This window comes from Aristolochia californica, unplaced genomic scaffold (assembly GCF_029961685.1).
Source record: "Aristolochia californica isolate CCGP_79_NKW_82.1479 unplaced genomic scaffold, dmAriCali1.0.hap1 SCAF_2, whole genome shotgun sequence".
Taxonomy (NCBI): Eukaryota; Viridiplantae; Streptophyta; class Magnoliopsida; order Piperales; family Aristolochiaceae; genus Aristolochia; species Aristolochia californica.
This window is the reverse complement of record NW_027181881.1, coordinates 40148936-40164162: the sequence shown is the minus strand read 5'-3', so window position 1 is coordinate 40164162 and position 15227 is coordinate 40148936. Positions and strand designations below refer to the sequence as shown.

Genomic DNA, 15227 nt, shown 5'->3' with positions numbered 1-15227 from the left:
TTACTTTTTTGTTAACAACGTGTAAAATATTCATTAACTACATTTAATGCCAACTGCCGGGAGCAGTTTTCATGACAAAGTCTTATTCACTATGGGTACAATAGACAGTTTTTGTATATCTCTGATGATACTTTTTAAGTTAGGGATAGTAATGTTGACAGTTGTTCTATATAATTTTGATATTTGAGATTAACAATGAGAGGGTGAGCAAGAGTGAGAGCGAGATGGGAGCTGGCGACTCTAGGGCTAGCTCGACTTCAACAACAAGAGAGAGACCGAAGATCGGAGAACCATCCAGACAGACGACTCGAGGACATTTCGGAGCATGATTGTCCTGTCGACATCTCTTCTGATCATCGGCTTGATTTCGGGAGATCCACAGAACCACCATGCACAACCAACCAAAAGCAAAACTTATGTTGGAGAACCTACTCTTTTGGAACATGGTGATAGTGAAAGGACGCTTGTTCATGGAAGAAAGCGGCAACTCCTGTAATCTGCTGATGGATGTTCGCTTTTGGAGAAATTTCGATTTGGCGCCTCCTCCTTCACATTCCACAAAACTGTAAAAAATACAAGAATAACATCTCAAACGGGTGAAATGAAATCCTTCATCACCATCCCAGACATCACAGCTACCACCTTCATCTAGCTATTTGATCGGGTCACCTTTGAATGGCGAGCTGGCAAACGAACTCGGGAACTCTGGACAGGACACATTGCCTTTTACATCTCGGTCTTTCACTACTAGGGAGGACATGAATGCAAAATTACCCAATGACGAGGTAAAACGATCATGGCCAGACTCAACATACCAGAGAAGACCAATACTGGCTTCGGTTGGACATGCTTTTGTGATAGTATCATCAAGCACAACCCCAATCACCACCACCTACAGTCTGTGCTGCACCCATCCTCCCATTTCCTCCACTCCCTCCCTCCCAACACGACAACAAGAAAAACCCCACCTACACAATCACCCAACCCTCCACCAGAAATACAACCGCAGAACCTACCACCTCCACCAACTGTCTCTATCCCCTCGTCCTTCTAGGAGGGTGAAAAACTCCTCTCTTTCCTTTGAATCCTGAAAACCATAGATGTGAGTCTTGAAAATCAATGCTCTGATACCATGTTGATTTTCAGGACTCCATGGATTTAGCTCATGGTGAAAAAAAAAGACACCCATTGGGAGAAAACAGGAGAAAGAATAGGTTATGGACTTGATGCCCTAACCCTTCCCCTAAAACTCAATTTATAGATTAATGATCCTAAAATATTACAATAATACCCCTGCAACTTTAATCTAATTACATCAATGCCATCTCTATGAGATGACTTTGTATTTACCATCCTGTCATCATTGTATGGGCTTGTGGGCCTTCTCCTTGGTCTATGGGCCTTGAGCCAGTCTTCCACATTTCTTGGATGTGTGGGCCTTCCTTGGTCGTGTGGGCTTGGGCCCATCTTCCAACAACATCCATAGGAGTTTCGGTTGGTCAACACCCCACCATCCATGTGTCCTCAAGTAGATCCAGAACATACTTCTTCTGAAATAATTCAATCCCATGCTTTGATTGGAAGACCACAATACCCAGAAAATATTTTAACAGTTCAACATCCATCGTTTTAAATTATTTGCATATCTTCTCTTTGACCTCTTTTATATTGTTCGCATTATTGCCAATTAAGACAATGCCATCCACATAAACTATCAGTAATAATCTTCCCTTTAAGGTATTCTTGACAAAGATAAAGTGATCTACTAAGCACCAACTGAATCCAAAACACACCATTGTTTGGCTAAATTTGTCAAACCAAGCCCGAGGAGACTGTTTGAGCCCATATAAATACTTCCTCAATCTGCATACCGACTCCCCCTCAACCACAAAACCAGGTGGTTGATGCATATATATCTCTTCTTTAATATCCCCATTCAAGAATGCATTTTTCACATCCAATTTATATATCAACCAAGAGGAATTAGCAGTGAATGATAAAAAGATGTGTACCAGTTAATCATTGAAGGCGACTCGAAGACGGTTATTAGTTGGTGTTCCAAAGACAGCTTCCCCCCTTGGTGCCACTGGCCCATCACTGATAATATTGCTGACATTGTGTCTTCTTTGCATTCTAATTGGAATCTCATTCCTAGATCAGCCAACTCTTTGGCTGATAAATTGGCTAAATTCGGAACTTCCCAACAATCTCTCATTGTATGGGAAGGATTCCCTCCTTTGTAATATGCTCTTTTGAGCTTTTGTCTTAATAAAAATCAGCATTATTTAAAAAAAAATGCATACCAAGTTTAATATAGCCACCAAGGAGAAAGTCTCCTCATAATCGACTCCATAGTACTAAGTATACCACTTTGCAACTAGTCAGGCCTTGAGGCGAGCAACAGAACCATCCAAATTGTGCTTGATAGTGAAAACCAATTTATAGCCCACATGTTTCTTATCGTGAGGAAGTGGAACTAGAGCCCAAGACTAATTTTCATACAATGCATTCATTTCTTCTTCTATCCTAGATGCCTCAAAGCCTCCTGATATGATTGTAGAACAGAGATGGAAGAAATAAATGCAAGAAATTGACAGCATGAAGAAGACAAACGATGGTGAAAAACAAAATTGGATATAGAGTGAAAAGTGGAAGACCTAGTGCAAGTCCTAGGCTCCTTTCGTGGAGCTATGGGCCTAATATCAAATTGTGAACCAAATACAATAGAGGATGATGTGTTTATCTCAGAGGGATCCGTAAACTCTACAGGCGTGGTATTGGCCAATGCATCAGGGGGCCGAAGTAGATTCGTATTAAGTGGCAAAACAAGCTTCGGAGCTGCCTGAAAAGATGAAAGACTTGAGTATCTTTTCAAGGATAAAAAGATATGTCCTCAAAAAAGGTAACATCCCTAGAGACAATTAACTTATGAAGAAAAGGATTATAACAGACATAACTTTTTTGGGTACGAGAATAACCTGAAAAAATAAACTTATGCGGCTTAGGGACCAGCTTACTCTTTTGTGGGGATGTAACTGAACAAAAAATGTGCAGCCAAAGACCTTCAAAAGAAGGGAGAAGGGGCCTTTATCTGGAAATAACAATGAGTATGAGGATTTATGGCTAAGTACTGAAGATAGTAGCTTATTAATAAGAAAACAGGTTGTAAGAATGGCATGAAGCAAGTAAAAATAAGGCACATTCATAGAGTAGTGCAGGTCACAGGCTACCTCAAGGAGATATTGGTTTTTTTCTTTCGGCTACACCATTTTTTGAGGGATATCGACACAGGATGTTTGATGTATAATGCCATTATTCTGACAAAAGGATTGAAATTCACCCGGTAGGTACTCTCTAGCATTATCACAATGAAAGACCTGTATTTTTTTACCAAATTGAGTGTACACCTGGCATGAAAGGACTTAAATATTGAAAAATATCTTTGAATAAAAACAGATAAGTGACTAGTGAAGTTATCAACACAGGTAACAAAATACTTAACTTGAAAAATGTTTTAAACACTCAAGGTCCCCATAAATCCTAGTGAATTAACGAAAAGGGAGTAACACCTTTAAGTTTGGCTCGAGGAGAATATGTAGTCCTCTGGTGTTTGCTCAACTAACAGACTTCACAGTTTAAACCAAACAAAGATTTTCAAAAAAGGAAATAAGTGCTGAAGTGAAGTTGCTAATGATTGTCCGAACCGATTGTGCCATAATCTTGCCTCTGTTTGGGAAGTGGAAACCATAGTCACCAGAGGCAAGTCCAAGTAATAAAGGCCCCCCTCTTCATGGCCTCCACCAATCACCTGCTTCATTGTTAGATCTTGGAAAACACAAGAATAAGGTGAGAAGGTGATGGAGCAATTAATATTTTTTGTTATTTGGCTAACAAACAACAAATTTAAGGGCAACTTGGAGACAAATAAGACATCAATAAGCAGAAGTGAGGATGTAACAAAGGAGAATCCCTTCCCAATAACTTTGGTTTGGGATCCATCAATTATGGTAACAAACTTGTCTGGTAAACATGGAGACAAAGAATGTAACACTCTTTTTTTTTTTTAAATGGTGATGATTTTATTTCAAAAAAGAGCAAGAAAATAGATGAAACAAGGTCCATAATATCAAGAAAAAGTTGCCAATGATGCCAAGGAGGGAAAGAGGAGGAGGAGCACTAGCCGATGACCACCTAAGTGGAAGGGGACTCCAAGAATGTAACACTCTTATTACCTTTAAGATGCTCGAAGGCCTCTAAATCAATGATCCAGGATGAAGAAGAGGAAGAGGCAGAGATTATACCTGATGCAGTAGTGGCAGCATCTTCATTCAAAAAAAAAAAAAAAAAAAAAAAAAAAAGAAAGCAGTAGTAGAAAAGGCAGGAGATGGTACCATCAGAGTCTTCATTCTCTGCAATAGTTCATAATCATCATCGGCGATAGTCTTCTTGCCTTTCTGTAACTCGGATTTGTCTTCATTTTTCTCATTACTATTAATCGAGGTCTAGTTGGCAGTGACCCAGTCTGGTTTGCCATGAAGCGTCCAACACGTGTACACTAGATGATTCAGTCCACCACAGTGAGTGCAGACCCTATTATCAGATCTCGAAGGACCAGAACATTTCTACCACCTTTTGCTTGGCCTCCTCTATAATTTCAAATGCGCCCTCGGGTAGAAGTTGTACCCTTATTACCTGGTACACAGTAGATGGCACCTCATTCTGGGAAGTGGAAGAAGGGTCTTGTATCCAAAGTAATGTTGCACTTATGTCATCAAATGTTGGAAGTGCTAAGGAGCCGAGAAGTTGAATTTTGGCTACTTCAAGATATGGCTTGATATCTTCTTCTCATAGTAATTGGAATCTCATTCCTAGATCAGCCAACTCTTTGGCTGATAAATTGGCAAAATTCGGAACTTCCCAACAATCTCTCATTGTTTGGGAAGGCTTCCCTCCTTTGTAAATTTCTCTTTTGAGTTTTTGTCTTAATAAAAATCAACATCATTTAAGAAAAATAAAAAAAAGATATGGCTTAATATTTGACAAACAAATAGCAGTTGCAAAGGCCCCCTGTTGGTTTTCTTGAACCGATATATCGGTAAAGTAGGGCTGAGTAATTTTTCGTTCTTGAATCAGCCCTCTGAAACATGCCAAGTACTCATGTAAGTTTTCCTTTTGCTTTGTATTAAACATGCTTTGAAAAACATCATATAATTTTTGTAAGTTCTCTGTACTTGAGTATAACTTAGACACATGTATCCCTTATCTGCTTACAAGTTTCAAGGTGAACCAAATTGTTGGCCACACGCTCCTCCATGCTATTTATGAGCTATCTAGTATCATACTTCAACCATTTAATATAAGAGTTGTCCTCCTCGCCAATAGGTGGAGCTGGTTTGGTTAGATGTCTTAAGAGGTCTCGAGTAATGAGAAACCTCTTAACCGATTGTGACCAACTCAGGTAATTAGATAATCCTCTCAAGGGTATGATAGTAATTTTGAGTAGGTCACTTTCACTTCCCATGTAGTCTTCAGCCATTAAGTATCAAAACAACACTACTCTTATTCAGTATATAAGAAGAGGCTTCAATAACCGATATAATCCAGGCTTAATAAGCGAGCCTTAAGAGAACCGAGACTTAGCAAGTCTCAATCAAGTATTAATTCACTTCTATAGGTAAGTGAAACAACTCCAAGAAGTTGACCCAAATATGAACCAACTCAAGTGAAGAGGGAAGAACCAAACCAACCCAAGATCTCAATCAAACTCAAGCTAACTAAACCAACCCAAGATCTCAATCAATCAGGCATTAAGAAAGGAAACCTCATGCTGACCGAGATCAAATAGGTAAACATATGTCTTTCTTAATAAAGAAAGAAAAATAAACAAGGGCATAATCAAATCAAATCAGCGACTAATTCAAACCGTGGAAGATCTTCCACTAAATTAGCCTATTAAAAAAAAAACACAAGGAAACTTTCCTTTTGAGTTATGGCGCGACTTCACCAAAAGATTTCAATCTTGACTTGCCTTAATTATTTTAGGTAAAAAGAAAATTAATCAAGGCAAGTAATAATCATACCAAAAAACAAAAGATCTCGAGCAAGCTAGAGGTTTTCTCAACAGAGGGAACTTTCTTTCTATGAATTAGGTGCCAACTATCATCCAAAAAGACAGCCTTTTACTTCCTTTTTTTCTTTGAATTTTTTGGTAAGTTAATCCACCCTCTATCTCAATGTGGAATACATCCCAATGAGTGGAAAAACACCAACATGTATCCTCTATTAACAAAAACAAATTCAGCACTTCAAGAGACCTTCACAAGTTCAATTTTTTGAACTTCAACTTATCATCAACAAACAATGAAACCTCAAGAGCTCTTAATCACGAAAGCATGGCTTCTTGTAATCATAAACTCATGAAACCAATGATAAACAAGCCTAGTTTCAATCAAATAACATCCAACATTCCATAATCATGAAACAAAGCTGATATCAACCTTCAAAGAGAGTATGAAGTGATCATAACGGAAAACCAACCTCTAGGCTGAAGCTAACATGTAAGAAGCAGTATTTTCAAAATTTTCTAAATCAAAGATTGCTAAAAAACTCCAGCATTCCGAGTCATGTTCCAGAAACCATCTTCAAAAACGAAAGAAATAAGAGGAATACTAATCTTTCATCAAGCAAACAAAGGACTCAAGATTGATCCTTTGATCAACACTTCAACTCCACCGAAGAGATTAAACAATCAACGAGCACCATAGCTTCGGGATCCTAAACCTTATGCTTTGATACCATGTTAGATCTGGGATCCCATTTAGCGAGTAATAAACGAACTAGATTAAGGTGAAGGGAGTAGAAAGAGTGAGAGAGAAAGAAGAGGTAATCTGGTGATAAGAGGAGAAGAAGAGGAGAAGAGAGATTGGCTAGGGGAGAGTGAGAGGAGGGAAGGAAGATTAGGTTTAGGTGATGCGCCTAATCCTCCCCCTCAATGTATATTTATAATAATGATAAGAGTTACAAATACATCATTACCCTTTACCCTAAGTAGGGAGAGAAAGAAACAAAAAACTAAGGAAAATTACATCATGCCTCTATAATAAGATTTTATCTTCTAACAAGGAACTTATCCTTTCATGTCATAACATATCAAAGAAGTTTGGTCACAACATACTCGGAATCTGTCTCCTCATCAAGCATTTGAAACAAGTGTACTTCTATCTGCTCATCAATAATAGCGATCTGGCCATGAAAGTAGCCTTCAGTCAGAGGTGAGCAGCAAAATTGCTCCAGAGTATACAAGTAACATAAGTTGAAATCTAGCCATTATTCAATGAAAGAAATATGTATTTACTAAAGAATCATCTTCAGTCATATAATCATCCAACTTGAAGCAGCTCTCAGAGACTTAATTACCGGGTCCTTCTCAATAAGATGCCGCAAGGTGGACACTGTGAGGTGCCTCAATGCTGGCTGTCAACCAGAATGAATGATGTCAAACAAGTATTTTAGGTTTCATCACCATGTTATTAGAGTCACAAAAATTTACCTGTCTTGAACAGAGAGTGGGAAGAAGAGTTTTAACATGGGAATGCACAGAAACAGCATGTGGAGCAAACAGAACAAGTTGTTGGGTAAATCTAACACACCTGGTAATCAAGCCCCACAAAATTTATGTTTATGTAATTTTTTCAAGCAAGATAAGAGAGAAGCTAAAGCTAAATAGATGAGTTAAGAATGTACTCAAGAAGTGTTGATGTTTCCTGTCCAGAGCTTATCTCTGCAACAAGAGACTGTACAGTGTGCAAATGTCAATATTTTTTTCTTTTGAACAATATTAATCATCATCTAGCATCAATATAAGCAATCAAAGAAACTATTGACCAGTTGAGCCAGTAAGTGAAATGACAAGCAGAAAAATTAAAATTATTATGCATCATAATCCACATCCAATGGCATGCAAATGTGGAGGTCTATTTCTCTGTGAATTCTCTCTTATGATTATATTTATATTGATTGAATTAGCACTTTGGAAAATATTAAAGGATCTATAAGTAGAGGAATCCAAATAAGGAATTAGAGGAATAAGAGACCTTGCAACGTGAAAAGAATGTGCTCCCAGGAGAAAGCTCAGGACCAAGGACAGCAACAATAGCATTTACAAGGCGACCTACTCCCTGCCGTAGATCAACCCATCCATTCTCCTCAGACAAAACAATATCCATCACAAGAAGGAGAGTTGCCTACATATCAAATGGGACAGTAACAGATCACTGACAATATCTTCACCTTTAAGCCACAATTTGGTAGAATTACATAAATAATGGTACATTTATTTAAAAGATAAACATTGACATTGCTATAAATGCAGAATGGGTAATTGACAATCCGCCAGCCATAGATATTAGACAATCCTTTAACATATAACAAACAACAAAAGCAAGCCTTCTGCTTCATCATCATCCCAACTGGAAAGAATTTTTTATTTTTTTTTGGGGGGGGGGGGGAATTTACTGAAAAGAACTGAACAACATCAATTGATTTTTTGTTTCATTTTTCTCTGAAATACCTGAACATGAGACACATAAGATAAACCTGCAGCCTCAATGGTCAGAAGGAGACCGTGCAAAGACCAAGTTTGAAGGCTTGCATTTGGACTCTTGGCAAGTGAAGATATTGCACTAACAGTAGCTGGCACCATAGTAGACAATGCCATCCCTCCTGCACTGCAAGCAAAAATGCACTAATTGCAATTACCTGAAAAAACAATTTGCTGAAAGAACATTTGAACACCTAACTCTGATGCTATGTTCGTTATAATAGAAAAGTTCACAAGGAATGACCTCAACAGCAAAGATTCATTTTATTATAATGTTGAACCCTATACCCTGGTGAGGACCCCATGTAGCCACTGAGAGAAAGGCCCGACAGTGACACCAAGATTGAAATATTCAACACTCTCTTCTTTACAAACATGATTCAAATAGAAAGATTTTATACAAAGAAAGACAATAAGATGTGAAGATGCCTCGAGGGAGCATACCCTCCCTACAACAAAAATTTGATGATTACTCTCAAAAAACAAAAAAGAACATTCATGATCACATTCATCGCTCGCAAGAAAGCTAGCAACCGAGTTTTCTTACAACCAGAAGTGACCTTCTAAAGAAATGTAGCAAAGAGAAGTATAAGCACAGCACTGGTAATTTTACCTGCGATGGATGCAACCTAGTGAAAGTGCAATGGATCCAATATAGCCAGGATCAGAGAGTCCAACTAGATCACCTAGTAACGACCTGGTCTGAAAGGCAAGGACAGTGAAAAGGAATTTGTTTTCAGGAGTTACTCAAGATACAAGTGTAGTTAGATAACCATATAGAGACAAAAAGAGGTTGGTGGAATTTGTTTCTGTAAAATGATAGAAGATGGTTGAAAATTGAGATCTAGATACCAAATTCCATCTGGCAAAATCAGGTAGCTGATCTAATACTATATACAAATCAGATAACTGGCAGACATCATGGACATCTAAAGATGGGCCCAGGACATTAAACACAGAAAATGTGAAAGTGACATGCATTTAGAGATGTCAAATTTAAGAGTTATGACACTATAAGAAAAATAGAAAAGAAAAGAAAAAGACAAATGTGTGAGTACAAAGAGTTGCAATACCACATTTCCTTCCAAAAAAAATTATTTAATATCAAGCTCTTCACAAAAATAAATATTTTCATAATGTTTTGGCCTATTAACAAAAGAAAAACAAAAAAGACCAAACATTGTAATATATGACTAACCATCTTGGGTGTAAACATATCATTCCCAAGACGAGCTATGAGACCAAGACCCTCTGCTGATGCTCTTCTTTGTGCAGCAGAGACATCACCATCTGCAAGAATAACCTGTAAAATATGAAAAATAATAAAAATAATATTTAAATACATGAATTTGGCTATCTGCAGCATGTCATGATTAAAAAAATAATAGATACAATAATATTAAGTATTGTACATGTCTACCTGGAAAATAGCTTGGGAAGAACTTAATACGTCTGCTCCCAATGAGTGGGTTCGGAAAGCAAGCAAAGCCTGAGCATAAGCAATACATAAGACTCAATGAAATAGAAAATGGAGAGAGAGAGAGAGAGAGAGAGAGAGAGAGCTGATGCTGAGCACCTTTAAGCCAGCAAGTAAACCCACACAAACATTGGTCATGTTTCCAGTGTGCCAAGACTGTTTTTTCCCAGCCTTAAGGCTCTGCTCAATCATGCTAAGAAGCCTTAGCTTCCCTCCATCATTCTAGAATTTGATTTTCATCAGATATAGAGAATTGGGTCAATCAAATATCAACTCAATCAAAAGAAGTTCATACCAAAAAGGTAAAACAGAAAAGAGAGAGAACCATCAGTTTCAGGGGCCAAAGAATCACCTGAGTCGCAAAGATGGTACCAAAGCACCTTAACTTCTGGTTTACCAATATTTTGCTAATAGTTTCCGCCTTCAACAAGAAAAAAGTCTTTAGCACTAAAAGTGAATAAAAAATATTTTTGAGTTCAACAAGAAAAACAATAACTAACACAAACATTATGATCATTTGTGTTAAGTATAACATTCCAACTAACACCTGGATGCCATTGAATTATCTTCCTTGGCAGTCTTCCTCTTTATGGCATAATATTTGTGTAGGCATTCATAATTTCAAAAGGCACAAACGCTACGGAGTAAGATCAGGCTTTTCAGTTAGTTTTTCGGATGATATATGGATTGGAACAGGCCTTTAGCGCATGCATTTCCCTCTTTATTGTACAACTTGCACTCCATATATATTCCATAAAGGATTCAGGACTGGACGAATCAGGTGAATGGGACCTTATCTTTGATATGAACAGTGTTGTTGTAAATGAAACTGAGCTTGTCAAACTTTTTTTTTTTTAAATAATGCTAATTTTTATTAAGACGAAAGCTCAAAAGAGAAAATTACGAAGGAGGGAAGCCTTTCCAAACAATGAGAGATTGCTGGGAAGTTACGAATTTTTCAAATTTATCAGCCAAAGAGTTGGCTGATCTAGGAATGAGATTCCAATACAATGGAATGAGCTTGTCAAACTTCACTCCTTATTTAAGCAACATTATTATAAAGGTGTTGATGATGATAAGTGTTAGACGTTTTTATTTTGAGTTAACTTAGTTTTTTTCTTGTAGAAGCTAGATTCCCAGGGTTTTAAGGAAGCGAGGACTTAATAATAATTTTTACTATTATCTAAGTCACAAATAGAGGAAAAGGGCCCCCTAAACCCTTATCCCTCACACAGTTTTCTTTTGAAAATTTAACATGATATAAGAGTAAGTTATTATGTTGCATCTGTAAGTTGATTCAATGTGGCTCACAGAGACAATATCATTCAATTTTATTCTGCAATTTCAGCACATGAGATTGTCGATTACAAATTATAGCATTCTGGGTATGGTTTCCAGCTGGCTCCACACCGTAAAGAAAATTGCTCCTCAGGCTGGTATCTCCCTTCGATGGAATTGGTGTCTTCTGGCCCACATGGCGGGCCCCCAGAGGACTCCCCCATTAGGATATTAGAAGCCAAACCCATTGATACACCTATGGATGGTCAAAACTATCTCCATGATGAGCAAAGCCCAATAATGAATGACAACACAAGATACAGGAGATTAGTTGGGAACTTGATATATGTCTCCATTACAATATCATATACTCTATGCTGCTACTGTGGTCCGTCATTTCATGGAATGTTCTCAAAAAGTTCATCTTGATGATGTTTACCGAACTCTGAAATATCTTTAAAGCTCATGGTTTGGTTTATCAATGTGTCATAGGCACTTAGAAGTCTAGAACTTGAAGCTTTGGAAGCCAGTTGTCTTTTGGAAGCCTTATAGCCGACCAAATTCAGACAAGCAAATTGGATAAATTAATTTGGTGGCCAGATAAGAGTGGCTCCTTCTCAGTCTCCTCCGCCTATCTTGTTATTCAAGGTTGGCTCGCACATGGTCCCAAGCATGCAATGGAGTTCACATGGAGTCTCAGCACCCCCTCCCCTCCCTAAAGTAAAATTCTTCATGTGGAGTGTTTGCCTCAACAAAATTCTCTCTGTCAACAATCTCAAAAATCGTGGCCAGCTAGGGGTGGACCCCACTTGCCCTTTATGCCATGTTGCCGAAGAAACTGTTAGCCACCGACTCCTCCGTCCCCGGTTTTGAAAAAATGATGATCTCGGCTTGCTCCGCTTTCATTCATTGGAGTCTCTGGTTAGAGCGCAATCAAAGGAGATTCAATGCCAAGTTCAGCTCTCAAGAAAGAGTCATTGAAATTATCTTAGGAAATATTGCTACAAGGCTCCATTCTCGAAAAGCCTTCTCCCCCTTCCCAGGAACTTCCATCACAAACAATTGGAGATGTCTTGCCCAACTTCACACCTCTTCGAGGCCCCGCCGCCTATTTGTGTCCTTAAATTAACTTTGACAGATCCTCTTTCGGCAACCCTGACTTAGTTGGTTTTGGCAGAGTGATTCGTGACTCGCTTGGTTCGTGATTCGCTTGGGAACTAGATCGTCTCCTTTTCCGGCCTTCTCAGTATTGCGGATTCCACGACGACCGAGCTCCACAATCTGCTTAATGGGCTCCACGTTTTCCGTGATCATTGCTCTGGGCCCATCCTCATAGAGGGAGACTCTAAGGTGGTGATCGGCTGGTGTGAGAATTCCTCTGCACCTTTGTTGCGCCATTAGGACACCACCTCTTTTGAAATTATGGAAATTGCCAACGTATTTGACTGTTGTTGGTCTCTCAGCCCGAGATCAACAAATTCTGTGGCTGATGTTTTAGCCAAGCAAGGAGCTTCCTTGCAATCTCTTGTTGTTAGGAGTTAACTCCTCCTTTTTTGGCTCTCTTAATTAAATCACCTTACATCAAAAAAAGAAAAAAAAAAAAGGCAGTCACAGGTTTCTCAAATGCAAACTATATTGGGTCTAGATTAGATAGAAAATTTACAAGTGGATATTGCACTTTTATTGGAGGCAATTTAGTTACATGGAGATGCAAAAAGTAGATAGTAGTGGCTCCATTAAGTGTTCAGGCTGAACATAGAGCTATGGCATGTACAACTTGTGAATTATTGTGGTGAAGCCTCACATGGTAGAGTTGGATTTTAAATCAAGAAACCCATAGAAGTGAAGAATTGAGAGAGGAATAAGAGAAAAGTAGAGAGAAAAAGTTGTGGGAGAAACTCTCTCAAATGGCACAGAGAGAACTCTGCGTTAGGGAGAACATGGTCAAGGACGTGATGGAGATGGCTCTAGTCGTTATGATGGTAGGAGAAACAGAAAGGGTGCCCATTGTGAGTGAAACAATCATTTTTCTAATAAGTGAAGGGACAATGTTGGCAAACTAGTATGAGCCAATTCTAGTGTCCCTCAAAGAGGTGAACCTACAACTAGTGGTGAGTTAGGTATTCTTCTAGGGACCCTGGATGAATTTCAACAATAGGTACAAAGATTAGGACATTGACATTATCAAACACATTTGTGCACCAGATTCAACAACTACAACCACCATGTCCAATTCAGATACATTGGCTCTCCACGTGACTCCTACAAAGGTGATTGATTGAAGTGTACATCCTCATATTTTAATTTCCTCGGTTAGCCATCTTCTTTTAAGTCTTTGACCCTTGCTAATGGTTCCTCTTCACTTGTTAGTTGTATAGGCATAGTACAACCTATTTCAATCTTTGTCCTTAGATTTTGCGTTACTTGTACCTAAATTTATTGTCAACTTGTTATCCCTGAACCAAATTACTAAGTCCTTGAAGTGTCCAGCGATCAAGACCTCCAAACGAGAACGATTGATTCATGACATCAGTGTGAGGGGCTCTACCACTAGACAAGTCACTAGTTACTACCATCTTTATCTTTCATTTTGTCGTTTCAGTGTGAATCTCATCATCTTGGCAAGTACAATGAAGCACCATTTTCATCTAGTCAGAGTCATAGGAGTTCTAGCTTGTTTGAAGTAGTTCATTTAGATGTATAGTGCCCTTGTCGAGTACATAGAGACTTTGGTTATCAGTACTTTCTTTCATTTAATGGATGATTTTATTAGGTCTACATGAGTATATCTCCTCTGAGAAATTCAAGTTTTTTTATGTATATCTGAATTTTAATAGTGAAATAAAAAATCAATTTGGCTTTACTCCATGTGATTAGATCTCAGAGTAGGCTTGAATTTATGAACCATAAATTTGATTCCTTTTGTACAACAGATAGTATTATTCATCAACCATTTTGTGTCTTGTACCCCATGGCAAAATAGAGTTGTAAAAAGGAAGAATCGCCATCTATTAGATGGTTGCACACACCATGATCTGTCGAATGCAAGTTCAAAAATCCTTTCGGGGCGATGTTTTTCCTACTACATGTTTTCTAATTACTTGCATGCACTCATCAATGTTAGGGGTACAAATTCCATTACACATCCACAAGCCTCATATTGACTTGTTTCCTGTTTTCCCCTGTGTCTTTGGTGTTGTATGCTATGTTCATATTTTTTGTTCAATCTTATGACAAGTTGTCTTCAAGGTCCATCAAGTCTGTCTTCCTAGAATATTCTCATCGTAGAAAAGGATACAAGTGCTAGGATCACTGCACAAAGAACACCTATGTCACAACCAATGTGATCTTCATTGAAGATACTCCCTATTTTTAGTATCCAATGAGTCTCATGTCTTTTACTCGATTGACATTGATGTTGTGCTGCATATTTTGGTGGAGAATGTTCCCAACCCATCTTCTACTACTATTTAGTTGAAGCAAATAGAAGTGTCAACGGAGGAAACCTCCTAAGATACCTTCAAAGGGGCTTATCCTTCATCCCTGCCAATATCCTCTTCTTCTTAGGCTCCTAAGGTAAGTGATTTGGATCTCTCATTTACACTTAGGAAGGGTGTTTGAGTTAGTACTAGACATCCTCCCTCCCAATTTGATTCTTTTGAGTCATTGTCCAATTCTTTCAAGTCATTACCATGTCATTGGCCTAGTGTTCTATCCTTTGTTCGATGTAGAATGCTTTGACTTCTCTTGGTTGCAAGTAGAACCATGAATGTGGAGACGGATGCATTACTTGATAGAGGTACCTAAACATTGTGTGATCCACCACCAGACGTTACTATTGTTGGCTACCGATGGCTTTACACTATGAAGTAC

The 15227-nt window shown here is 38.3% G+C and overlaps 1 protein-coding gene across 4 annotated transcripts in view; it reads right to left on the bottom strand.

The window, feature by feature from the left end:
- Positions 1-15227, bottom strand: part of LOC137955274 (protein SWEETIE) — a 109847-nt gene that overhangs the window by 28859 nt on the left and 65761 nt on the right. For all 4 annotated transcript variants that reach the window (XM_068802137.1, XM_068802135.1, XM_068802136.1 and 1 more), the window contains 11 exons: positions 10429-10497; positions 10176-10298; positions 10020-10088; positions 9798-9902; positions 9213-9301; positions 8570-8726; positions 8094-8243; positions 7744-7793; positions 7550-7649; positions 7417-7473; positions 7175-7242 (listed from right to left, as the gene is read on the bottom strand). In XM_068802137.1, coding sequence (XP_068658238.1) covers positions 7175-7242; positions 7417-7473; positions 7550-7649; positions 7744-7793; positions 8094-8243; positions 8570-8726; positions 9213-9301; positions 9798-9902; positions 10020-10088; positions 10176-10298; positions 10429-10497 — 1037 coding nt within the window. The remainder of the gene's footprint in view (positions 1-7174; positions 7243-7416; positions 7474-7549; positions 7650-7743; positions 7794-8093; positions 8244-8569; positions 8727-9212; positions 9302-9797; positions 9903-10019; positions 10089-10175; positions 10299-10428; positions 10498-15227) is intronic.